The sequence below is a fragment of the Vombatus ursinus genome, unplaced genomic scaffold (assembly GCF_900497805.2).
Source record: "Vombatus ursinus unplaced genomic scaffold, bare-nosed wombat genome assembly UNPS02014810.1, whole genome shotgun sequence".
Classification (NCBI taxonomy): domain Eukaryota; kingdom Metazoa; phylum Chordata; class Mammalia; order Diprotodontia; family Vombatidae; genus Vombatus; species Vombatus ursinus.
The window spans coordinates 31,072,799-31,099,442 of NW_020954588.1; the positions used below are offsets into that span (position 1 = coordinate 31,072,799).

A 26,644-nucleotide genomic window follows, 5' to 3' on the forward strand; every position below is an offset into this window, starting at 1 on the left:
ACACACACACACACACACACACACACACACACACACACACACACACATGCACGCACACGCAGTTAAGAATCCCCGACATAGATGATAAAGGCATCTACTTGGTGATCCATCCTTCTTTGAGCAGAACATGTGCATCACCTTAGCCTCCAATAGCAGGTAAACAACGTGGGTGTTTACTGATTTAGAGTGGGACCACGTTTCTACTTCCTCACCGCCCAGCAAGTGTAGGTGTCCTAGTTGGCACATTAGTTTACCTCTGCTTCCTTATTTGCTTCATCAACTCTTTTCCCCAAGCTTTCATTTCAGTTCATCATGTATTTCCCAAGTTCTTGTTATCTCCTAAGGCACCTTACCAGGTGCTGAGAATACAAAAACAAAAAGGAAACAATTTCTGCCATCCAGGAGCTTACGTTCTACTGAAGGGCAACGGTGCAAATGCTAATGTGTTTGTACAACATAATACAAAATGATTTTGTGTTATTTCAGAAAGGGGATCATTAATGGCTTGGGGGTGGGAGTGAGGAGGAAAGGTCTTGTCTAGGAAGAAGGTGGCTGTGCTTTCAAGGAAGCTAAGCATTTTCTATTTAATGGCTAGGGAAAGAGAAATAACAGTGAAAATACTCTGAATCTCTATTTTTTTGTCTGTTATAAGTTGAAGATGATATTTCTTCTTGGATAGTAAGCAGACTCTCTAGGGCATTTCTAGTAAAAGAGTAATTCAGTTAGTTAAATTAAGTAATAATTTGTAATAACTTGTAACTAATAATACCTAATTCAATTGGTTAAATTTAAAAAGTGGCGTATGCCACTCAAAGTTATCACTCCCCTTCCACTTTTAACAGGTAATGTAAATGCTACCGGGAGCTTATGTAGATAGAGGTAAACATAATTAGCTCTGTGGCCAAGCCATGATTTTGTTATCTTGTTTGGTCTTGCTTTGGCACTTTATTCGAGACATGGCCCTACTTCTGAATCCTCCTTAATCCTTATGAGAGCCAAGGTGTGAGCTGGCCATCAAGGAGGTGATCAGCAATTCTCGCCCTGTGAGGATTCTGCACCTAATTTACAAATATCTTCTTCTGATAGTAGCCCTTTGAACAATGGACTCATACACTTTTCTTTTCCATTTTAGTAATAATTTTAACCAGGAGGGTCAGGCAACAATATGCTCTCTAGAGATTTACTTTTTGGAAAAGAAATGTTTCAGGGAAAATGTTCTTCCTCTCTCAGAGTAGCATAGATATTTACCAATTACTGTTTGTCACCATCTTACTTTTCAGCTGATTAAAATTACATGTATTTATAACTTCCCCAAATAGTGGGTTTGTTTTTTTTTTTTACGGAAAGTTTATGCACTCGATGGTTCTAGAACTTAATTAAAAATGACATGATCAGATTTTTAATGATGTCTATTGATCATGGTTGTTTGCCATGAAACCTACAAATTAGATTGTATAACTTGTGAAAAAACACCATGACAACAAGGTCAGAGAAGCTGGAGGACCAAGTTCTAGTCTCGGCTGTGTATGTACCACCACCTCACTGTGTGTGTCACTGGAACAAATTAACTTAATGCCGTGAGGCCTCCATTTCTTTGTCTATAAAATGGGAGAGTTCAATTCCCTGATCTCTGACATCCCTTCCAATGCAAACATTTTATGACTTCTTTCTAACCCATTGAGGTGTAGTGGTTCACAACAACATGGCAGCCTGTAAATAGTACGGGGCTTGGAGTGGGAAGCGCGTTAAAAATATCTCATTTGATCCTCCTGGCACTCCCATGAGTAGATATTATTATTCCCATTTAACAGCTGAGAAGGCTGAGGCAGACAGAGGTTAAGTACCTTGCCCAGGGTCACACAGCTAGTAATTGTTCAAGGGTGGATTTGAACTCCAGTCTTCCTCACTCCAGGCCCAATCCTCTGTTCACTGTGCCAATAAACTGCCTTGACATTCTCAAAAATTGTAGACGACTCCAGAGAACTTTTCTTTATGTGGCTTATAGCTATCAAGAATTACCATATTAAAAATTAAAACCAAAAATTTTAAACCATTATTTATTAGTTCATTTAAAATCATCATATTACACCTATTATGTAGTGATATTTTAAATAAAAAATAACTATTTAAAAAAAAATTAATGAGAGGAGTGGCATTGTTTTATATATGTTGGGCACGTCTCTTTAATGTTTGGATTAATAGATGACAGGTAGATTCTCATATCTGTTTCTGTATTCATTCTGTTGCAATATGTTGTTTTGGATGAAGTATATGAGAAAATCTGGCTTCATCTAGATATGTAGTTGGAAAATGAAGGAGTATTTTAATGGGTAAAGAAGGTCTTAATATTGTTATGAAAATGGTTTTGACCATGAGGACCCCCTGAAAAGGTCTTTCGATGGCAAGGAAGTTGCCTTAGATAGTCCAAGGGAATGATTATTATCAGGAAAAAAATACAGGCTTTGGAAATTAAAAGATGTTTCTTGTCAGTGAGTACAGGGCATGTGAATGTATGGATGCATGGATCAGATATCGAAGAGAAATGTGGGATGTTGTAACTACTAGAATCTGAGCTGATAGTTTGATTCTTACCAAGTGTTTGCTTAGTTGTAGGGCCATTGAAGGATCATTTAAGTTTTTGCCTTTGATCTGTAAATCTGCAGGCTTAAGGCAGTGATGGACAGTAACAGATTAACAGGCCTTTATTAAGGGCCTACTGTGCGCCAGGCACTGTACTAAGGACTGGGATATAAAGGAAGTACACTGAGGATGGTCTGGCACTCTGGGCGGTTTCCTCATTGGTGCCGTAGGTTGCGATTATGAAAGAGAGATGGAGATCTTGTGTAGAAAAAATGGAGGAGTCAGTGATGATGTGTGATGTTCAGATTTGTGGGTTTCATTTGTTATTGTGTTGATTTCTTTGAGGTCAAGTGGATCGACATTTTTTGTCACCTAGGACAACTCTTATTTAGACTTATGGTGGGATCCATCTTCTTATTCCCCCTTTTAAAGAAGGGCATTTACTTATTCCTGCTCACTGCATGTTTTCCTGAACTTGGAGTATGTTCAGGTGTTTCAGTTTTCTGGGTCTTGCTTTCATCAAGTCTGACATTAAAAAAATAAAAATAAAAAAAAAAAGATCCCGCCACCTCTATTGCTGTCCCTTGCTCACTCATCTCCCTCAGCACTGGTGCCTTATGATCGCTGGCTACCATCACAGTGCATGTTGAAGGAGGGGTAAATATTTAACTTTATTTTCTGGATGATTATTTATGATTCAGACTTGTAACTCTGGGCATCTCTCGGCTCGTGGTCTGATGAAGCAGATTTAAAAGGCCCCAAGTTCATCATAATTCTCCTCTTAGAAGTGTAGTTATAAGCCTTGAATGGCTTGTGATTATGCTTCTAGTAAGAGAGATACAACTCTGTAAAAATGGCCTCGGTGATTGGGATCATGGCCCCAAACTGGGAAAGGTCGTTTTCTCCCAGAGCTGCCTGGGCCCTCATGTCACAGACAAAGGGACACAGGGAAATACCTGTGTCCAGGACAGAGGCAACCGTGGGGATTTATGAGAAATAAGATCATCTCATTCAGTCTTTAACAGAATAGGAGTAATGTGCTTGGAAATGGAAGCCAACTGCATCCAGCTGAAGTCAGGCAAGGCAGCCACCTGCGTGAGCACCTGGGGTTAAAAACCAACCAGCAACCTCCCCCTCCCCAGCCCGGGCTCTTGGATGCATTGCCGCTTGTTTCTTAAGCCTTTACCTCCGAGAGTCCAAGAGGCTTTGGTTTTAGGAGGAGAGTTTCAGCTGTCGTTTCTTCCATCAATGTTCCACTGCTGCTCCAGGTCCGGGGGAAAGCCCTTCTCTCCTTTCATCTGTAACTGAAAAATCTAGTGTCCAGCCCTGGTCTTGGGTTAGCTCTTTTCTTCCCAAGCTGGAAAGAAGTTCAGCTTGCAGGGCATTGAGTGACTCAGGTTCCCTCCAGAGGCTGCCAGTCTAAGCTTTGGTTGGCTAAGCTATGCCTTTCACTTCTGTTTTCCCTCTGGAAAAATTTGTCTTTTGTGACTGGAGATCTGTTCTTCCGTTTTGAGATACTCCATATCTTCCGCTGCAAGGAGACAGGCACTGGTGTGTTGTTATTCAGTGATGTATGACTCTATTTGAGATTTTCTTGGCAAAGATACTGGAGCGGTTTGCCATTTCCTTCTCCAGCTCATTTTACAGATGAGGAAACCTAGGCAAAGAGGGTTAAGTGACTTGCCCAGGGTCTCCCAGGTAATACGTGTCTGAGGCTGAATTTGAACTCAAGTCTTCCTGATTCCAGGCCTGGCATTCTATCCACCGAGCCATACAAGTGTATGGCTCTCGGCAAGTCACTTCATCTTTTTCTGCCCCACAGTGCTGTCTGTCCTTTAATCTTAACATCTTGGCATTTTTTTCTTTTGGGGGGAAACAGAAAAATATTTTTATTAAATGTCATTTCTATATGATTTTTTTTCCTAATGGAATCCCACACCTTCCTTTTGGAATTTAAATGAATTCTCTAGAACTTTGCAACATTCTGTATCATGGCTGATTAAGCTTGTCTTTCTCATCTCCAAGTCTTCCCTCCTTCCTCCAGCAGTTAGCTCTTTAACCTTTAAGGTCTACTCTGTATGTATTTTGTATGGACCTGTTTATTTGCATGCTTTTCCCCATCAGAGTATAATCTCCCTGAGAGCAAAGAATGTTTTGCCTTTTTTTTTTTTTTGTATCCCCGGACTTTAATAAAATGCCTGTCACACGGTGAGTGCCAGTGAAGGTTCCTGGATGGATTACTGTCTATTAGGCATATATCGTGTGCCCCTGCTGGGCTCTGGGGATCAACAACAAAAATGAGACCGTCCCTGCCCTGATGCCTGGCCAGTCACTTGAACCTTGAGTGGGTGAGGACTTTGCAGTTCACCAGTGCTAACCAGAACACCGCCCCCACCCCGAGTTAGGAATGGGTCCTTTTGCTGTTCATGTTTCTGAGCAGAAGTGGGACCCTCACATCCCTAAAATGGGCTTCAGAAGCCTCAAGGGTGCCTAAGGAAGGCTATGGTGGCACCATTTTCCAGTTCTCTGATTTGCTGCCACAGTTATATCTTTAAGGTACAATTCCATGATAAACAACAAAGTTAAGTGTTAACTGCTCAGATCAATGCAAATGAGAGTTCCAACATAAAAGTAATTTTTTGTTTTTGTTTCAATTTTGCTCCCAGTTCCAACTGCCTGATCAGAGAACTTGGGTAAGTTTCCTACTTATATTTTTGATTAAAACAATGCACCGCTATGCCATAAATTAAGAACAAACAAAGTAACTTACACTTTAAATCATGGTGTACTGACAAGCACCATATGTACTTTTCTGTGGGATGATGTAGCTGCTGTGAACTGTTTAAAAAAAAAAAAACGAAACAAAACTTGGGTTTCCCAAGCTACAGTCTCCTGCTTTTATTATTTAATGTTTAATAAATTGTGAATGTTTAAAAAGTTTATTCCACAGTGTGAGATATCTGAAATAATTTCAAGCTGATGTGTAACATCTTCTGGTTCTCCAGGGCCATTTTATTCAGTCCAGTTTCATTCAACCATTATTCTATTCAACATAATGTTATTAAACACTTACTGTATACAAAACTGTGCTAGGTATGCTGTGTGTAAGTACTGTGGTGGGTACCGGTTCAAAGAAAGTAGTGCCTGTCCTCTGGGAGCTTATATTCTACAGGGGTCAGGGGTGTGGGGATGCAGCGTGGGCACAGATAAGTAAATTCAAATTACAGACAACATTATTTGCAGTGAAGTCAAGGAGAGAGCATTAACAGCTGTTGGGCAGGGGAGCAGGAAGGACCTGCTGGAGGAGGTGCTATGAAATATATTGAGGATAAATGTAATGCGGGGGTTCAAAAAATCAGATCCTCAAGCACAGAAGTCCCCATTGTTAGTCAGGAAATCTTCACTGGAGTCAGGCCTCCAAGGTTCTGGATTCTTGACCCAACGGAGCTCTTTGTTTTGCGGGATCAGAAGCTAAAAGATGCTTTACTTGGTCCAGATTAAGGGGCTAAGTTCACAAACTGATATTAACATTTATGGTCAAAGTCATAGTAGAGTGAAATGGACTTCTGGCTTTTTGGAAAATCAAGCACAGATTATGTTTTAAATACCCACATGACAGCTATGTGGTTTATTGTGTATTCTGCTGCGTCAGTTAGCTAAGAAGTAACACCACTGCCAGAGATGTCCTACCGTCAGTAAATGAACTTGTGGTAGAGGCATATTTTGCTAGGAGTGGAATTGTATTGTCGTTTCCCCTCCAAATATATCATCAGGAAAGGAAAACATGAGAAGTTAAGTGTTGTGCAAATATTCCACACTGCCCCACGTCCCCCATTCCTCCCACCCTCTCCCTCAAAGATGCAGTTTTATTTCAGGAGAGAGCAAAAGACCTCCATGATGGAGATCAGCCATCTTGTTAAAGTACCAGGAGGGCAATAGTGAGCATCATTCCAAGAGAGAACTTAGTCTTTCTGGTTGCTGCTGGTTTCTCTTATCTAGCTTTTTTTTTTTTTTTCCTTTTTGCTGACTCGAAATTGAAAGACTATTTCTGATACCTGTAATTCAAAAACTAAGCAGGTGGGACTTCGTAATTTAAAAAAAAAGTGAAATAGGTGCATTCTGCCTGTGGTCTCCTCCTGCCTTTGCTGCCCGTGCATGCTCACTGCCCACCTCAAGGGTACCACTTGTATACCTCTCCCTACCTTTTTTGCTCTGAGGTGTTGACTGCTTGTAGCTTATGGGGTTAACACATGCTTGGGTTCTTTTTTATTTTAAAAGGGTACTCGGTGACTGGAAAGTCTTAATGACCCAAAGTAAAAAAAATGTATAAATTTTATATTTATTAATTAACAAATTAATATATAATATTTCTTGTATTGTATTTCATACATAATATATATTAATATGTTTGTACACACATTAATATAAATGTACATCCATACACACATATATGAAATAGTGACATTTAAGCAATACGACAGAAAGTGAGAGATACTTTTGGGTAGAGGATTTCCTGGGTGCCCCTCCAGTCCTGCCGACAACAGCTGTCTCTCTGATTTAAATGGCTGGCTATGATTTCAGTACTGATTGTCATTATTATGCTATTTGCCAATGAACTCATTTAGAAATGATCTCTGATCATTTGGCCCCACTAACTTCATAATCACTCTCTATATATTATTAAGCATGAATCGTAGACATAGGGGATAATTTGTTACTCATCATATTTCCGTGCTCATAAAATCTAAGCGATTTTATAATTATGACTGTTGAAAGTAATGTCAATGAAACAGGTCACCATTTATTCCTGTCTTTTAAATACATGCTTAAACTTCATGGTCATGATTTTGAGATTTGTCGAGATATGAAATAAATAAAAATAGAAAACTAAGATGGACAAACTTTTCCCATAAGTTATTTCTGAGAGTTGGTTGTTTTAAGATAACACCCGAAGTAGTCCAATTTGTGAAACCCAAGGTCATGTAATTCATGGCACCATTGGGGCAGTCATCTCATGTAATCAGGTTATCACTGCCATCATTTTAAAGGGAAAGTACTCTATTTATGTCACCAATTTTCAGCTGCTGTATAATAAATTTTAAGATAAATGTTTAGGGCCCTGTTGATATCTTGCCTGCTGAAATGTTTATAAAAGTGCTTGTTTTTTATCAGACCAGGGTAATGTCTGCCTTTGGGGGCAGAAGCTGGGGAATTATGACTACATTTGAGTTTGCGTCAATATAAGGTTAATAGCCTCTTAGGGACCAGGAAGGGGAGTAAAACGATTTCCTTTTCCAGGGTTTAGTTGCTGATAGCATCAACAACTGTTATATATGTGTAAATAAAAAAAAAAATTTGTTCCATGTGAAGTCATTTACCGATCAGAGATTAGAAGACATTCATGGACCACAAAGCAGTGACTTTTCTGAATGTATAATGTGACTTTTGTCCCAATTTTTCTTCTCCTTTTCTGCCTTCATTTCCGTGTTGTCTTCCTCTTCGCCTCCATCCTTCTCCTTCCCCTCTTTCTTCCCCTTCTCCTTTCTCTTCTTTTTCTTCTTCCCCCTCTTTTTTCCTTCTCTTCCTTTCCTTCATTCTTTTCCTTCTCTTTTTCCTCAAAATATCATTATCTAAGTTAGACCACTGAGCTGTAGTTAAATACTACTCCCCAAAGACACCACATCTCACTGTGTGTTCCCTTTTAAATTTCACAACGCACCTTGGTAAGATGTATGTCCCCAAACTCCCCAGTACCTGTGTAGATCATTGTCTTTTCCTCTGGCAACACACAGCTTTGTCTTAGGCTCCATATTGGGAGGGTGTGGATGCAGCAGAGGTCCCAGCATCTGGGGTTACACACCCGCGGGGATTCACCTTGGTCTGTGACACTTGGGTGGTGTGCACTGGGCATGTCCCCTCTGCCCCCTTAGCAAACCTTGGCATCCCTGCAGTTTGCTTCCATTACTGGTCCAATTGATATTCTTTCTGCTGTCTTGCCAAATAAGGCAGAGCACTACCATGGCCAGCCTGAAGGAAGATGAAAGGCAGAATCCAATGATAGCTTTTATGTGTCTTCATCTGTTCGTAGCAGTGAGCAGAGGGGATATCAATTGGACCAAAGAGTGTGTCTGTGTGTGTGTGTGTGTGTGTGTGGGTGTGTCTGTGTCTGTGTGTGTGTGTGTGTGGGTGTATACGCAGCTGCCCTTCACTCTTTCCACAGCCCCTTACGTCATTCTCACCCTATTCTCTTCATCTCTTTTTTATTTTTGCATAGCATCCTCAGAAGAGAAGGGGATGGGGGAGAGGAGGGAAGGAGTAATATTCCTCCTTTTCTTTCCCCTGTTATCTTTAAGAATGCTATAATATAGCCCTATAATATTTCTTCTTGCAGCTAGAGGATTTTGAGAACAGGAAAGATTTGATACCTAGACAGTCACATTCTTAAATAGTCACTCTTTAAAGCAAGATGCATTTTTCGAAACAACTGATTACCTTTAGTAACTTGGAGTGCTTGCTTCTCCTTTATGGGACCAAAAGAGCAGAACTAAGGACAGTCAAGAGGCATAGTTAGGCCATTTGAAATGCAAAATGAAGGGTATTTCTCAGAGATGCATGGCTGTTGGAATCTGTGTTTTGGGGCGTGGGGTGAGGACATGATTTAGCACCACGAGATAATGAAACTTGGGGGACTGTCCCCTCTACTCCGTGTTTACCCTGTATGTACCTCGCTGCTTGTAGGTTATCTACGCCGTTAGAATGTGAGGTCCCTGAAGGTGGGGACTGATGACTTACTTAAATAGTAAATATTCCTGAATGAAACATCCTATTGCTCTCAGCAGTGGACACCCCTGTAAAAAATATCACAAAATCGTCCCCCATGTTCTTGCTCAGTCCTGCCGATCAACCCCCAATTTACTCCTCAGGAGTAGGATGTCACCATGGCTTCCACAAGGGACAATTAGAAAGATTCAATGCAGTAAAAATCCCATCGTCAACTATTTTACAGATGGATTTTGAATAAACAAGCTCCAAGGTCATCTAAAAAACGCTGAGGGGTGGGCACTGAAGGCTGATGATGATGCCATCTCTCTGTCGAGCTGGAATGAGCCCCTCTCAGAGGGCCATCATCATCACATCTCTCAGCCCTGTGATCAGCACCCGTCAGAATCCTTCATATTGACAAATGTGCTGTCCACTCGCATCTGTGGAGAATGTTTTAGCAGCTGAGTGATTATGAATCAAACCCCTGAGCTTATAGCCCCGACCGCCTTCCGATGCTTTCACATTTGCCGTCTGACAAGTAAATGTATCTTGACTTCCCTCTGAGATTTTTTTTTTTTGCACAGTGTTTGATGAAAGACATTTGGCAAATTGGCAGTGGTACCCTGTACGTTGCAATTTGTAGCTAGCATTAAGAGTCTGAGCGTGAAATGGGAGGGCAGGCCAGGCCAGGGGCTAAAGGGGGAGGAGGAAATACCACCATCACCCAGAGCTAACTAGAACATGAATAGTCATTTGGACCATCAAGCCTGGGATATTTGCTTGGTAAGGAGAGAATTGAATTCGGCTCACCCTGCCACAGCCCCTGTCTGGTTTCAGAAACAAATGGCATCCTGTGTCGCCTTGTGTCTGTAGAGCATACGTTTCCTTCGTTTCCCACTTAAATATGAAATATGTTTTTTCTTTTCTCCCTTGGGATTGTGCCTGTCTCTCCACGTAGCACCCATCAACTGGGGTATGGCCAATTGTGGTGTTCTTTTGTTTGAAGTCGCTTTTATACCCCACCTTGTGCCTTTCCCTGGGGTCCTCCCTTTTTACCCTTGTCCTTTTTTTTTTTTTTTGGCCGCTCACCTTTACCTCCTCTGATGGTCCCTGCTATATCCTTGAGAGGTCCTTGAAGAATTTTCCTTAAGAACTACAGAGAATGAGAATGTGGAAAATGCAGAAATGAGTAACTCAGTGCTACGCTCTGAAAGTTTGTTTCCCCCAGCCCCCACTGGCGTGGTGACATTTCAGTCCGAAGTCTTTTTTTAAACAAAGCGCACCCAGAAGCCAACACTCAGGATGGCTTTGGGAGGTGCAGCTAAAAGGGGGGATCTCCCCCAGCTGAGGTGCCAACAGGTATGTTAGCCTTGAAGAATGCTGACCAAGGTGGACCTCAAGTCTAATGCAGTATCTAAGGGATGGTCGTAAAGACTGGCCGCGAAGCAGAGGAGAGTACCAGGTAGGAGTTAGGAAGTCAGTCAGCATGCCTTTATTGAGTGCTCACTATGTGACAGGCACTATGTATATAGAAAGCCAAAAAGTACCTGCCCTCAGGGAGCTTATATTCTAAAGGGGGAGGGAGAGCACACAAACATGTAAACAACTATCTATATATAAAATATATACTATGTAAACGGGAGGAAACATTTCAGAAAGATCTGGGTTCAGGACATGCCTCTGACTCATTCTGTGTGAGCCTGGGCCAATCACTCTTGGTACTCTTAGAGAGATCCCCATTGGTTTGGGGTGGCGGTCATCACTGGGAGAATCCTACTAATGAAATAATGGGTCTGGACCAAAGTACCCAACAGAGAATAATAAATCAAATGATACAGAGGGATTTGCAATTTCACATAGAATAATAATCCCAAATTACCTCATACACACACATACACACACACACACACACACACACACAGGCTTTATGTTTATTTTTGTACGTGTTTTTATGTGAACTTGTCTCTCCCATTAGAATGAAAGCTCATTGTGAGTAGGTTTTGTTTTGTTCTCCATCTATCCCCAGTACTCAGCACCATACTTTCTGGAGAGCTGGTTGTTAAACATTCACCAGCATACCACTGGTGTTTTAGATTCTGCCTAAAGATTTGTTTCTTTATCCTGCCCTTATCTTTTTATTGCTAAAGAGGCTTGTTAGTAACAGTAACTGAGCTGATCTAGCCCTACAAGGCATTCCGTGGGCTAGAGATTTAGGATTTGTTTTAAGGAGGAAGCTTGCGATCTTTAAGGAGGCAGTTAGCTGGCCCAAAGATCATGTCTTGGACTTGGAATCAAGAAGACAGGTTCAAATGCTGCTTTGGACACTTAATAGTTATGTGACCCCCAGCAAGTCACCACCCCTGTTTGCTTCAGTTACCCCAATTGTAAAATGGAGGTAATAGCACCTATCCAATGGGGTTACATGTGCAGAGTGCTTTATAAACTTTGCCATTTATCTACCTACCTTAGTTTCTTTTCTATAAAATGGGAGGCTTCCGAGGACCCTTCCTGTGATCCTATGTGCAGTAGGGATACAGAGACAAAATGGAAATAATATAAAATAAATAATAATAGCCCTGTAGATCTGCTGCTATAATTATACCCATTTTATAGATAAAACTGAGGCTGAGAGGTTGGTTAAGTAGTGATAATATTAACCACTAGCGTTGTTATAGTGTTTGAAGATTTACAAAGCACTTATCTGTGTTGCTTCATTTGATCCCCACAATTACCTCGTGGAATAGGTGCCATTGTTATCCTTTACGGATGAAGAAATTGAAGACGTGACTTGGCCAGGTTCACATGGCTGGTGGGTAGTTGAGGTAGGATTCAAACTCAGGGCTTCTGCCTCTAAGTCCAGCACTCTATCCATTATTCTGTGTCGTATGTTCCTGACCATCCACTCGTCTTTAAAATGATGGTAATAATACATGTGTTTCCTCTGTCCTGGGGTTGCCCTGAAGAAAGTGCTTTTTGTCATTCTTAAAGTGCTACCAGAATCATGACATCATGGCCATTGCTGTGCTTGGCATCATTCCTTAGAGTGGTAGTCCAGATGACCGCCCGTTGATTGTATGGCATTTTTTCAATTCTCAGATGTCCGCCATCGAAAACATGGCTGAAAAGCTGGACGGCTTCAGTGCTCTGAAACCAGAAGGCAATGAACTCATCCAATCGGTTCCCTCCATGTTCAATTTCAGAGCCCCTCCAAACGCTCTGCCCGAGAACCTGCTTCGGAAGGGCAAGGAACGGTATACTTGCAGGTAATTGCCAAGTTAATTATGATGGGCTTTCCCCCTTGTTTATTTTGGAAATGATTCTTGATTGGATGATGAACAGAGATCGTGGTAGGTCTGTAGCTTCTCAAAGTACTCTTTATTTAATGAGACATGAAAATGGTATTCTATATTATATGAAGAATTTAAACCAGGCCACTCAAGAGTTTTGATGAATGAAGCTGAAAATAGTCTATATCCTCTCTACTTCTTGTATTTCCCCGTCACGTTGATATTGATGCTTAGTTATTTTCATTATAAACCTGAGTCCTACCATCCTCAGGCATCCACAAATGAATAGTCCGGACAATCAGAAGCAAAGCCAGCCAGTGCGCCATGTTGGTGAAGGAATGGCCTGGGCTAGTAGAGGGTCCTAGCAATCGGCAGCCTGCATTTGTTCTAATTAACTCTATCCTTTTTGACTTGCCCTGGGAGAGCTGTGCTATCTGATGCCGGCATATCCATTTATCTGTTCTTTTGAAAAACATGTCACCTTCTTTCAAGGAAAGCTTTTATGGAAGCGTACCTTGATGGATGAGGTCCTAGAGTCTTGTCTGATCTGATACAGCTCAGCGTACAGCACGTTGTCACTTTGGCCGACTCAGAAAATGAGTTGAAACGTTTGGAATCAGTTTACATCAGACTGAAATCACAAACTACTCATCATTTCCCCCTCCTTTTCGATCCAAGTTCAATCTCGTGAACAGGAGAGACACGGAGTTAATAAAAATGGAACTTTGGGGTCATCCCAACTTGTGCCCACATTCGACCCCACCCAGAGATGGAGCTATCATGTGTAGAACTATTTAGAACTCAAGGGAGCCTTTTTTTTCTTTTAAAATTGTAAACACTGAAGACATGCAGGATTAATTACATTAGGATTAGGCATCTGGTTTGTTATGCAGGTCAGATGGGGTAAAAAAAAAACTATAGTGATGACATTCTCTTACAAAAATTTTTTAATAACAGATATTGTGGCAAGATTTTCCCAAGATCAGCAAACCTAACACGTCACTTAAGGACACATACCGGAGAGCAGCCATACAGGTTTGATGATACGTTTTGCTTGATTTTTCTTTTAATCTTTGTAATAATTGATGTGCGTATATTGGCAGGATGTTCATAAAGGACCATTTCTGGGGAGGTGTGTGGGATTTGACTGAGAACGTGGCTGCTCATGACTTTGGGTTCAGTAGAGAGTTGTCTAGCTGTGGGACCCTAGGCAAGTCATTTAAATGCTATCTGCCTCAGTTTCTCCATCTGTAAAAAATGGAGATCAAATGAGGATCAAATATTTCTAACGTAGTTTGCAAACAATAAAGTACTATTATTAGTAGTTGTGGTCTCATGCTTCAGAAACAAAATCATGGGACCGGCTCTCTTTTTGATGATGCCTGAAGCATACTTCTACTCCCTAATCTCAGTTAAAAATTCCTCACCTCTGAAATTAGCCCTGTGATTGTGTAGAAATAATGTCAGGTGACACTTTTTTAACTCTCAACTGTATTAGTATCAAGGGTATCTGCAGCCTTATGAGCTGTGAGGGTCACCAGCAGGCCGGAGCCAGGACCAAAGGTCTGACTGGCAGGCCTGAAGATAGAGAAGGGGGTACAAGAAGAGACAGGAAACAAGGTTTAGAAAAGTGTGTGTGTGTGTGTGTGTGTGTGTGTGTGTGTGTGTGTGTTAGAAGGGAGATGAGGAAAACGATTTAAAACAGTTAGATTGTAGATCTCAAGCAACAAGGGACCTTAGAGATCATCTAGTCCAAGCCTTTTATTTTACACATGGGGAAACTGAGGCCCAGATAGGCTAAGGAATTTGCCAAAGGGGACAGAATCCCCAGGGGTTGGGATATGAACCTGTCTTCTGACTTTCACTGTGTCAGACTACATTCTGAACAGAAGCATAGCAAAGGAAGCACACAGGTGCGCACACACACACACATGCATAAGAATGAGCTTTGGAACTCGGTCATTGCCTCTGAAATTTCAAATTAAGGATCTCTTGGGTAAAAACTAATTTATTATCTTAAGAAATAAAAGAGGGAAAAAAAACCTGATGCTTTCTGTGCCCTACAGTGAAAAAGGAGAGAAATCCCATCAGTTAAAGAAACGACACTTTTTTTTTTCCTATACCTCAGTGATAAGGGAGACGGAGTAGGATTTTGCATCTGCTTCTATTCCTTCCTCAAGAGATACTTTGAGATAAATGATGATATCCCAGCCTGAGCAGTGATGAAACCGTGATCGACAAAATAGATAATTGCTTTTGGGAAACAATGACCTTGTTCAGGGTCACATTTGTTTAGAAGAAAAACAGAAGAATCGGAAAAGAGGGGGAGCACCCAATATCAAAAGTTCTTGGCCACAGGCCAGGAGGGGGATTCGGAGGAGCTGGAGCACGGCTCAGTAGTGCTTAAGGAGCAATGCAGTGAAGGCTTTAGGGCCTGCAAATCACTCCAGAGTATGAAAATTGATGCTTCTGGTCCGCAAGTGATAGACTCCACTTTGCACGTTGGCACGGTATTAAAGACTTGAATTGTTTATTGCTGGGTTGGGGAAGATAAATGAAATTTCCTTCGGGATTGCCAATCAAGAAAGCTAATTCCTCAAGAAAAGATTTAATCAGACTGTGATTTTGAACAGAGAAAAAAACTGCCTTTCTTACCTTATTTGAATATTAGAGGGAATTTATTTCATGTTATTTTTTCTCCCCACAAAGTGTGTAATTGTGTTGTATTGGCAGGACATGAAGTAACAGAATTGTGATTTACTTTTTAAGTTCCTTAACTTGGCATGGAGTACTTTGAAAATATTAAAGTTAATTCACCCGACTCATTTCAGGCAGTAAATATTGTTTGGTGTTTTTTTTTTTTTCCCATAGAAGTCATTTTGAAACATAACAGCCAACAAGTAGGGAGACTGGAATCACCGTGGTACCATGTTATGACTTTAAACCTCACTCATCTCGCTTCTCTAAAATGTAGCAAAGAAAAAGAACCTCTTTCAATCAGTCCATCAACAAACATTTTAAAATGCCTGCTATGTGTCGGGCACTGTTTCAGATGTTGAGGATATGAAAACAGAAATAAAAAAGCCCCTGCCTTCAGGAATCTTGCATTTTATTAGGAAGATACAACATGTATAATAGTGAATATATATCAAATATGTGCAAAATAAATAGAAAGCTACTTTAGGAGAGAGAGCATTGGGAGCTGGGTGGGGAGGGTTTGAGCTGACTTGTCAAGGACATGAGACGTGTGGAAATGGAATGGTTGAAAAGAGGGCAAAGGAAAGATTATCCAGCAAGCTTCTCTGTGCATGTAGGCCTTTTCTTTGAGGTCTCCAACTGCTCTCCTGGAGCTGACTCGGTGTTCTCTGCAATAGAAGAAACACCCTTTATTTTGATTGAAAATGTTCTCGGCCTGTTTGGTTTGTTTCAGATGCAAATACTGTGATCGGTCCTTCAGCATCTCTTCCAACTTACAGCGACACGTGAGAAACATTCACAATAAGGAGAAACCTTTCAAGTGTCACTTGTGTGACCGGTGTTTTGGCCAACAAACTAACCTAGACAGACACTTAAAGAAACACGAGAATGGGAACATGTCTGGTAGGTGATCCATTTTGTCAGCCGGTGAGATGCGGTGCTGGGAGGGCATTGGAATCCTTGACTTCTGAAGGATGAGCCAGTTTGAGGTCTTAAGGCTGTATTTCTAGCAAATTCCAATTGTGCTCATACCATGTCATGGAGAGTCAATTTGGGGTTAGCAATTTGGGGGTACTTCTATTTGGTTGAGCTTATGAAAAATTTGGAGTCTTTCATTATAATATGTATAGGCAGTCAAAAATCTGAGAGATCCTATGTGTCAGGCACTGTACAAGGTTTTGGGAATATAAAGAAAGAGATAAAATTATTTGAAACCCTAAACTCAGGAGAGACAGGTCTTTGGCAGAAGAGAGGTTTCTCTCATGATGGGAGAGCAGTAGTCTTTTACCATGTGACTTATTGATGCTTAAGAAACAACCCCTAGAGATGTCAAATGGATGACCAGGTTGGCAGCCCTCAGATTAGCTCCACTGTAGATGTCTTTTTGAATCTCCCCAGGACTGCAGAGCAGTGCAAGGTAGACTAAACTAGACTTGATTAGAGTTTATTGCTAAACTACTCAATGAAATATGTCTATGGTCTGGGCAACGATCTTTCCTGGGAAACACCTCACAGAAAGAATGTGTCCATCCAAAGAGATACTTTGCTAGTGCGCAAAGTGTAGGCATAAATATAGGTAGTTGATATGAGTATGAGGTTCTCTTTTAAGGTTATTCTAAAGAATGAATGAATGATATTAGGTCATTGATGTACATCACATATATATATATATATGAATAAAATAAGAGTATATATTTTGTTTATATATATACACATATATGTGACTTGATACTAATTTGTGACTGTGAAACAGGATTACTTCTTTGAAAAAATGCCATCATGTTCTTAGCTGTTGGTACTTGCCGTAAGGGCCCAGTTACTCGTCTTTCAGATTATAAATTCTTTGCAACTCAGAATGGTTCTGAACTTTTGCCGAGTTACATTCATTATACCAGAACTGTTTGAATCCCAGCTCTGCCTCTGACTAGCCATGTGACTTTAGGTGGTTTATTAAATTTCCCCCAGAACCTCAGTTTCCTCATCTGTACAATGGGTATAAGATTGCTTGCACTACCTGCTTCACATGGCTATGTTGAAAATACTTTTAAAAAAAAGAAAATGCTTTGTATTCTGTGAAGTGCTATATCAATATGAGCATTTACCATTGTTAATATTATTTTATATCTAAATACTTATTAGCTGGTTGGACAGCAGTTTTTTTTAAATAAAATGAGGTAATAGACATAATGCTTTGCAAACAAGAGTTTAATATACATAATATGCATGTATGTAAATACACACATATATACATATATAAATTATGTCTTAGCATTTGTATTAATATTAGTATAGCAGAGAATATCTAAGACTTGTTAATTTAGTTTAACAAACCCTTATTAAGTTCCTGTGATCTGTGATGAGCTGAGCCAGGTATTTGGGTTCCATAAAGAAGATTATCCCTGCCCTCATGGAGATTACTTTCTACTATCACCAAGATTTCTGCTCTTCTCCCACCCCCCCATCCCTCCATCTTGAAATTCTTTAAGAATTAGTGGGGGAGACCTGAATGGAGTCATGGTCTTTCCAGTGCTTCCTAGAGACAACTCACTAGAATGTTGGGGAGAACCCCCTTCTCTACTTTGGGTAGAACCTCTGACCCTGATTTCAGTATTTTTAATGGCTAAGTGGCACCAATTGAGTCCAGAAAGTTTGAGTTTGGGTACAAAAACACTCCAATGATGAATTGCATCTTTTATCCAAAGGACTCTTCCTCCCCTTAGGTACTGCGACATCATCACCTCATTCTGAACTGGAAAGCACAGGTGCCATCTTGGATGACAAAGAGGATTCCTACTTCACAGAAATTCGAAATTTCATTGGAAACAGCAACCATAGTCACCAATCACCAAGGAATGCAGAGAGGTAAAGCATGACTGGCTTGAGATGGAATTTAAAAAAAAATTGTGCACTTAAGACACGAATATGGAAATTAATGTAATTTGTTCAGTTCAATCCAATTCTAGGCACTGGGCAAGGTGGAAGGAATAGAGATAAAAATAAAACAATTCTGCCTTCAAAGAGCTTACATTCTATGGGGTAGGAGCAGCATGTGCATAGGTGATTATCTTATCTTCGAGGCAATCAGAATCACTGACACTTTTTGAATGAGAAGTGATACACATGCTTTCTGAATAGAATCTGATGAGCACGGGAACTATGACTCTAAAAGAGGAGAGACTGAAGACATGGAAACCAGTTAGGAGAACGTTACGATAGTCCAGGTGAAAGGTGAGGAGGCTCTGACCCAGGGTGATGAGCATGAGTTTAACAGCTCCGTGGAGACCTAAAGTAGCCTGGTGGGGGGAACTCAGCCCACCTCAAAAATAAATGGAAGATTAATTGCCAGTCAGGAATTATTTGGCTAATTCGAGAGTACCAGCGTCTAGGACTCTGGCATCACTAGCTGAGTGGTCATTATGTTACCAGTGTAACTTGCTTCTGGCCATCTGGCCAACAGGACTGTCCCTTTGAAGTCCCTGCCCGAAGTGCATTAGCCCATGGGAGCACTTAAGTGTGGGCTGCTGGATATAGTTTATTTAGTTAGATCTGGTGTCCCTGCATTAACCTCTTTATTTTGACCTTTATTGTCATTATTACTAATACTATCATCCATTTACCAATCACTATGCTAGGCACCATGGACAGCAAGAAGAACCTAGCCCTCAAACTGGTAAAAACTAAAATAAACTAATGACAATAACATTAATGATGGTGATAGCACACGTTTATAAAGTGCTTATTATGTGCCAGGTGCTATGCTCAGTGATTTATAGGTATTATCTCTTTTGATCCTCACAATAACCCTTGGAGGTAGGTGTTAGTATGATCCCCATTTTACAGATGAGGAGACTGAGGCAAATGGTTTAAAATGACTTGCTCAGGGTCATACAGCTAGTCAGTGTCTGAGGCTGGATTTGAACTTGAGTCTTCCTAATTCCAGGCCACTGTGTCACCCAATTAATAGAGATTCCTGTTGCTTAATATTTCTGAGGAGCTCCCCGTGCTACCTCTTACCATTTGGCAAATGTCTTACCATTCTTTGTCTGTCAGGGTAGATGTGGGGGTAAAGGCATTTAAATGTTGAGATCTTCCAAAGTCACCTAAAAAGTCTCCCACCACTTCTGATTGTTCAGCAAGGATAAAAATGTGGCCGACCAAGAAGAAAGGAAATCGGAGACCTAGTGCGTTTCTGATTGAAAAGCATGTCTACTTTGGTACACGCACGAACCATCCAGGGCACTCAGAAATTGGATGGCAGCTCCAGCTTGTCACTGTCTACAGTTGCAAGCATCTTTCAGTTTGATTCCTTTTATACAAAATCATCCTCTGGAATTGGTGGCCGACGGCAGAGCGATTCCTATTTTAGTTACCAAGTCCCAGCGAGGCCGAGGTGGAATGTAAGGGGGAGGAAATGCTGTTTGAAGCGGGAAAGGCCAAGTCAATTTTCAGTTCTTAATTGGTGATAAGGGTGTATGTGTGCGCATCTGGCCTCGGCATACCCGAAACAGGATGTCAGTCGAGAGTGTGATGAGTCATCCAGGGTTTCCTTTCTTAATTTGGCACGTAAGATTGTTTTGGATGAATATTGTATCCTCTGGGAATGGCCAGCTTTGAAAGCATAATTAATGAGCCTACTGACTGGCACAGTAGCTCATTACCTGTGAGCCCAGCGGACCTTGGTTCGGATCCTGGCTCTGATGCTTACTCTTCACCACTCTGGGCCTCAGGGTTCCTGTCTCTGAAATAAGAACATTGGTCTAGAGGGTTCCAAGGGCCCCCTCTGGCTCTCGGGTTAAAATCCTGACCCTGTTGCTACTTTTTCCTTTCCTTCAGTGGCTCTGAAAGCAAAGAGATTGGGTTAAGAAATCACACAAAGGGGCATATTTCCTATCATTCTAGGACACGTTCCCACTGTTCTTTGATTTTTAAAAAGGGGATGATCGTTGTTATGGAATTAGTTTGATAAAGATTTGATTTCGCTGTTCTTTCTCCACCGCTTCCTTTTTCCTTAAATTTTCTGGTTCTTTGTTTGTTTGTTCCTTTCCTGAGATTGTGAGTATTAGCTGTCCTGATTTTTGTTTTGATTTCACCCAGGTGAAAAGATGGGGTGGATTGGACAGAACTGATCCTTTATGATCTGACAAAGAGCCATCGTAGAGGAATGATGATTCAGGCTTTACGTGATTACTTATTCACTTTGGAGTTTCTTAATTGACACATAAATTAGGTAGCTTGGTTGAGTGGAAGGGACTTTGGAATGGTGGTCAGGAGACTTGGTTTCTAGTTTTGGTTCTGTTGCAATGAATTAGACCTTGTGGAGGTCACTGAAACCCCTGGATCTCAGAGATCTATCAAATGAGGGACATGGGCTGGATAATAATTGCTATGAGCTTCTGGAGGACCAGGGATGTTTTCTTTTTGACTTTATGTCTCCAACGCCTATCATGGCGCCCAGACAATAAGAGGTGATTAATAAGTGTTGGTTGGTTGATTGATGTGTTTAACATCTATGATTCTATAAGTTTTAAATTCTATAATGCTCTATTTAAATTTAAAATTAAATTTTATTCTAAATTTAAATTTAAATTCTATAAAGTTTAAGTTCTGTGATTCTATAAATTACATAAAAGAGTCCACAGGTGTGAGGTTTGGTTGGAGGAAATGGCAGATTTTAGCCTTGACAAGCTAAGCCAGTGGGGCATGTTGTCAGCCTACACATATCTGAAGAGCTGTTATTTGGGAGAGAGATTAGGTTTATTCTACTTGGCTCCAAAGGCCAAAACTAAGAGCATTGGGTGGAAATCTCAAAGAATCAGTTGGATCTGGGATAAGGGAAGATTTCTAACCAAGGAGGCAAGTTTTGCTGTGGAAAGAATGCTGAATATGGAGTCTCAGGACTTGTGTGCGAATCCCCTCCAAGCCATTTACTCTCTGGAGGATAGAGATGTGGAAGAGATGAATGTGATGTAGACAGGTATGAGGGACGGGGCCAAGGAAGGACACTTCGGATTATGTAGGTGATGGAACCATTGGGCAGTGGTTGGTAGTTTCACTCTTCATAGTAACAATAGTATTATTGGTCCCAGAACCCCTGCACTAGTGGTGGGAGGGGTTTTTACTGTACGTAGCAGCAGTACCTGCTGGTCCTGCCTGGTGGTCAAGGCAAAGGTCAGAGGAGTCCTGGAACTTGGCCAAATATAATGGGGTGAGGTATAATTGAGGTATGTACCCTTGTAGTCACGTGTGGGGCAGCTCTACTTTAGGCCTCTCCCCAAATTAAGTAGATCATCTCCCACAGGGCAAGGGACTCAGGAGGGCTTTTGACTCTAAATAATGGTTAGTGTATGTTTATGTCACGGACCCTTTTAGGATGGTCTGGGTTCAAGTCTGTACCTCAGGCGTATAATTCCTTGAGATTATACAAAGCAGAGTAGTTCTGAATCTTTGATTGTAGAAGGAGTTTCTTCACTGGGAATTTTCGGCCCTGATAAAATCATAGGTCTGAACCAGAAGGAAAAAAATATCTGGACTTAGCAGTTATTTGTAACCTTCTAGAGAGTCTCTGTGGGTTAGTGGCTGGGGAGCCAGTCACAGATTTAAAAAGACCTGGGTCAAGTCCTCCCCTGCCATGCACTGACTATGTGACCCTCAGCAAGGCCCTTACCCTCAGGAGGCAACTCTGAGATTAGGTGCTGCTGATGACCCGAATTGGGAGCAGAAGCTCCCTCATCTGGGAGTTCCCAATACCAGTGAAATAATGGGTTCTGTTCTACTCCCCACAGAGCGGTGCCTCCAACCTAGACCGTCTAATACATTTGGTTACCAGCTACTGCTCTTTGCATCATCATATAGACAGCCCTGGAATAGGCATTTCAATGATTTTTCTAACTCCAATTCCAGCTTGATTTATTATAGAAGCCAGGATACCTCATTATGTTTTTTACTTTGATCTCTTTATTTTTAAAGTGATCATGTTTCCTAAGGTGTCTATAGAATATAATAAAGAAGAATCCTCCATAATTATATTGAAGATAGAAAACAGGTTTTTTTTCCAAAATCTTGATACTAAATTTTGCTTTGATTGCTATAACGCCAACTGGTTTATTCATTCATTTATCTGTTTGTTGACTGACTGATTGCATTTTTGTTCTCTTAAAGAATGAATGGAAGCCACTTTCAGGATGATAAGATCCTGGTGGCTGGACAGAATTCAGACTTGCTGGATGATGAAGAAGCAGATGATGAAGTGTTGTTGGATGAAGAAGATGAAGAAAGTGACATGACAGGGAAACCAGGAAAGGAGCCGATTTCAAGTAATCTACATGAAGGAAACCCCGAGGATGACTATGAAGAAACCAGTGCTCTGGAAATGAACTGTAAGACGTCCCCGAGCAGGTCAGTCAGTTAAACCATCACAGGGCATAGAAGTCATTATGATTTCTACTTTCCTTATTTTTTTCTGAGAACAATATTTTGGTTTGATTTGTGAGTGATGTATTCCAAATAATCTCAAACAATGAAAACTATTCAAAAATTGTGTTGTGTGGGTAGATTACCTCAATGTAACTGTTGATAAGATCTCTCAGCATATAAATACATTCATATTTGTGGAAATGTGATGAATTTGTGTTAGGTAAGACTAAAGAAAGTGGCATGAGTACCGTTGATGGTAATTTTCTCTGAGACTGTACTTACAATGCCCAAAAGAAAAGTGGAGATTTGAGAGTTATGCAGTTAATTTAATTATTGTAAGCATTATGAATCTGGTCCTTAGTGATCTGACTTGCTTGTCATGTTGATTGCTCAAACGGGACAAGTACTTTCCAGATCTTTCCTATATTTAATAAGTTGTCTATCCTCCAATACTCCAGTAGATCCGTGATCTAAGCCATTGTCAGAGCAGATTTTGACTCATCTAAAACATCTCATTCTCTATGACTTATCTTGTCTGTCCACCCATAACAACTCCATAGAGGTTCTACCCAACGCACCAGTATTAGGTATTTTTTTAAATACTATGTGGATACCGTGCCACACTGGGGCCATCCACATGTCATCCCTCACTCTAACTTCATGGCCATCCCATCTCCTTTTCCAATCATGCATTCATTGGATGATACCTTTTACGTTCCTTCTTTACTCACTTCTTTGGCTCTAATCATCCTTAGGTGTGCACTGTATCTTACTGAGGCCTCTCATACATCTTTCTGTTGCCCATTGGGTCATGCCATTGTGATTCCTTGGAGCTGGCCATGTTGCCCTCTGATTTGTAACCATACCAAGTCACAGGCAGAATTTTGCATGAATACAGGAGAGTTGAGAATATATAAATGATCATATCATCATCACTGACCAGCGAGAGATTAAAAATGAAAGCTTTCTGTGAAATACTTAAATTTGGAGTTTTTTTTTTCCATTTTCACCCAGATATAAGGCAGCCTAGGCGTTGGATTTCCCACAAAAGCTGGGTATGACTGGGCTAGGAAATCAGCTGCTGTTGCCTTATTTACTTAGCATGTCATTGAAGTCTGTCTCTATCCCACATCCATCCTTCTTCACCATGGCTATTAACTGATGTTAGAGGAAGGTGTTTTTTTTTTTTCCAATGGGGGTGCTGGTAACCAGCTTCAAAGGACTTGAGGATGGAGATACTTTGCCTCCTGCTGAAATATAGGGATATAAGGTCTTGCCAATTATAGAAGCTCATATGAAAAGAGATTTGATTGATTGACAAACTGAGAAAAAAAACCCACTAAGCTTCCCCGTTGGTTCATTTTAGGTATAAAGAGGAGGAGTATAAAAGTGGACTTTCTGCTTTAGATCATATAAGATACTTCACAGATAGCCTCAAAATGAGGAAAATGGACGAGACTCAATATAATGAAGCTGAGCTGTCTTGTAGTGCTTCTCACCTGCCAGAGGACCTTAAACAGCCGCTATACAGAAAGTCCAAGTCACAGGTGAATATTTCCCCAGGTTTTGACTTCAGAGAAAAGTGTTGGCAATGTATGTGCATGGGAAAAAAACCCAAAGAACAACAAGTAAAGAACAAATAAAGAAGAGTTACTTTTCTTGCGTGGCTGCGTGGCTCCAGTGGCCGTGCATCCCCCAAATGATCATGTCTTCTCCAAAGTCGTTGACCTTGTAACGATGGAATTTGGGTAGATAGTTAGCAGGACAAAAGCCAGAGGCCCTACATATACTGTGAGGCCTGGTGCCTGTTGCCTTTTTCTGAGCAGCCAAGGTGCAAGGCACCTTTCAGGAGGAATCCCTTAACTAACAACCTCCCGCCTCCAACCCCATAGTGACCTCTAGCTTCCTTCAGTCTTGTGGCTAGAACACCATGTTTTGTTTATTTCCCTGATAGCCTTGAAATCGCTTCCCAGGGGTTTTAAGTTGGTGTAATGTCTCTCCGAGTGAGTTGATAACAAGATCCTTGAAGACAGGGGTTCTTCCCTCTGCTTAATTTGGGTTCTTCCCCATGCTTTACTAAGTATGTTATAGAGTACTACAGGCTCTTCCCTGGTACAGTAAGCTTCCAGGTGGCACAGTGGATGGAGTGTTGGACTCAGAGTCAGAAAGATTGGAATTCAAATCTGGCCCCAGAAACTTCCTGGGCAAGGCACCTCCCCTCTTAGCCTCGAGTTCCTCATCTGTAAAGTAGGGATAATAATATAGCACCTACCTCCCAGGGTTATTGTGAGGATTAAATGAGAAAACATATGTAAAGTGCCTTGCAAATCTTAAAGCACTATAGAAATGCTAGCTATCATTATCGTTATTATTATTACTTAATGTGGCCTGGAGAGAGAAGAGATGGAGAGGGTGGGAGGGGGAGGGAACAGTTAACTAATATTCAGCTACACGTCTTTGGTTCCATTGTACTCCATCAAGTTCTTTGGTATTTAGCACCAGTGGGAATCTCTATTTCTCTGAGGAGACTCAGTGTCTGTCTTCACCCAGTAGTAAAGGAAATCAAGGCTGTCTACATGAAACTCACATGCAATAATTATATAATATCATTAATCCAGTGAACAGGAAAAATTGAGATACTATGATATAATCATAACCATAAGTGGGATGAAGTATAAATCATCTCTCTTGCCATCTCTGATATTAGACTATCTCTGTTTCCATAAACACAATGTATCTTGGCTTAAACTGTGAATATGTGATGGTTAAAGAATCAGTCATCCAATTGTTTGGCAGGTATAGACAAAAGAACCAGTTTAATGAGATTTCTTTCTTCAGTGAAAGTGTTCAAGTATCATGTAGATGTAACCTTAAAAAGCTATCCAGGTCAGGCCTGATACATGGTTTACTTTGCATTCAACCTTAACCACAAGATGGTAGATCTAAAGTTGGAAGGGACCATTGGGATCATTGATTAAGCCTGCCCCAACCCCTGCCCCTTCTGCAACCAGTAAATGAGGAAACTGAGGCTCAGAGAAAGTGAAGTGAATTGTCCAAGGCCATGCAAGGCATTTGCAAGAGAGTTAGGGGTTGATTGGGGGTCTTCTGAGTCCAGACTAAGCCTTATTTCTACAGTACCATGGTGCCAAGAAGAGAAGAAGCTGGGGGTTGGGCAGGATATTGGCTTTCTTCTTCTCCATTCCCTCACCCCATCCCCTTCAGTTTTTTCCATGTGTTTACAGCTATTAATGAATTCCGTTTCCTCTGGCCCCATTTTCCCCTACTTCACTAGTTGTCTCTTAGCAGGAAGCATGTCAGAGGGCCATTGGAAATCCAACGGCTACCAGAAACTCCAGGTGACTGAGAATGAGTTACATAAGGAGTCTTGGGACTCGCTTATTCCAGTTTTTCTCTTCTCTAATCCATCCTCCATCCAGCTGCCACAGTGAGCCTCCTAAGGCACAGATATGACAGTGTTGTTCCCCTCCTCAAAAATACTCAGTGGCTCCCTTTGCCTCTAAAATAAATTACATATTCCTCAGCTTAGGATTTAGAGCTCTTCAGAGCCTGGCTCCACCTACTTTTCCCCAATTTATATCACATTAATTCCCTTCACATGCTGTACGTTCCAACAAATTGGCCCATTAGCTGTTCCCTGAGCTTAACATTCCATTTTCTCCTGCTGCTGTTTCTTTACACAGACTCCCTCATGCCTAGAATGCATTTCTTTTCCCCACCTGCCTCTTAGAATCCTTAGCTTCTTTCAAGGCTATTTCCTATGGGAAGACTTTTCTGAGCCAGGGAATTATGAGTGTTCTCGCCTCCAAAATCCCTTATATAAACTGACCAATTCCCCCACTAGAATGTAAGCCCCTTGAGGGCAAGTATTATTTTATCTTTACCTT

At 41.0% G+C, this 26,644-nt stretch overlaps 1 protein-coding gene across 6 annotated transcripts in view; it reads left to right on the forward strand.

The window, feature by feature from the left end:
* Positions 1-26,644, forward strand: part of MECOM (MDS1 and EVI1 complex locus) — a 54,302-nt gene that overhangs the window by 23,550 nt on the left and 4,108 nt on the right. For 3 of the 6 annotated variants that reach the window (XM_027876143.1, XM_027876144.1, XM_027876146.1), the window contains exons 7-12: positions 12,439-12,605; positions 13,587-13,664; positions 16,060-16,229; positions 18,047-18,188; positions 22,485-22,721; positions 24,106-24,286. In XM_027876143.1, the coding sequence (XP_027731944.1) occupies positions 12,439-12,605; positions 13,587-13,664; positions 16,060-16,229; positions 18,047-18,188; positions 22,485-22,721; positions 24,106-24,286 (975 nt within the window). Of the gene's footprint in view, positions 1-5,246; positions 5,274-12,438; positions 12,606-13,586; positions 13,665-16,059; positions 16,230-18,046; positions 18,189-22,484; positions 22,722-24,105; positions 24,287-26,644 lie in introns of all 6 variants that reach the window. The other 3 variants (XM_027876141.1, XM_027876142.1, XM_027876145.1) reach the window with 2 other exon arrangements.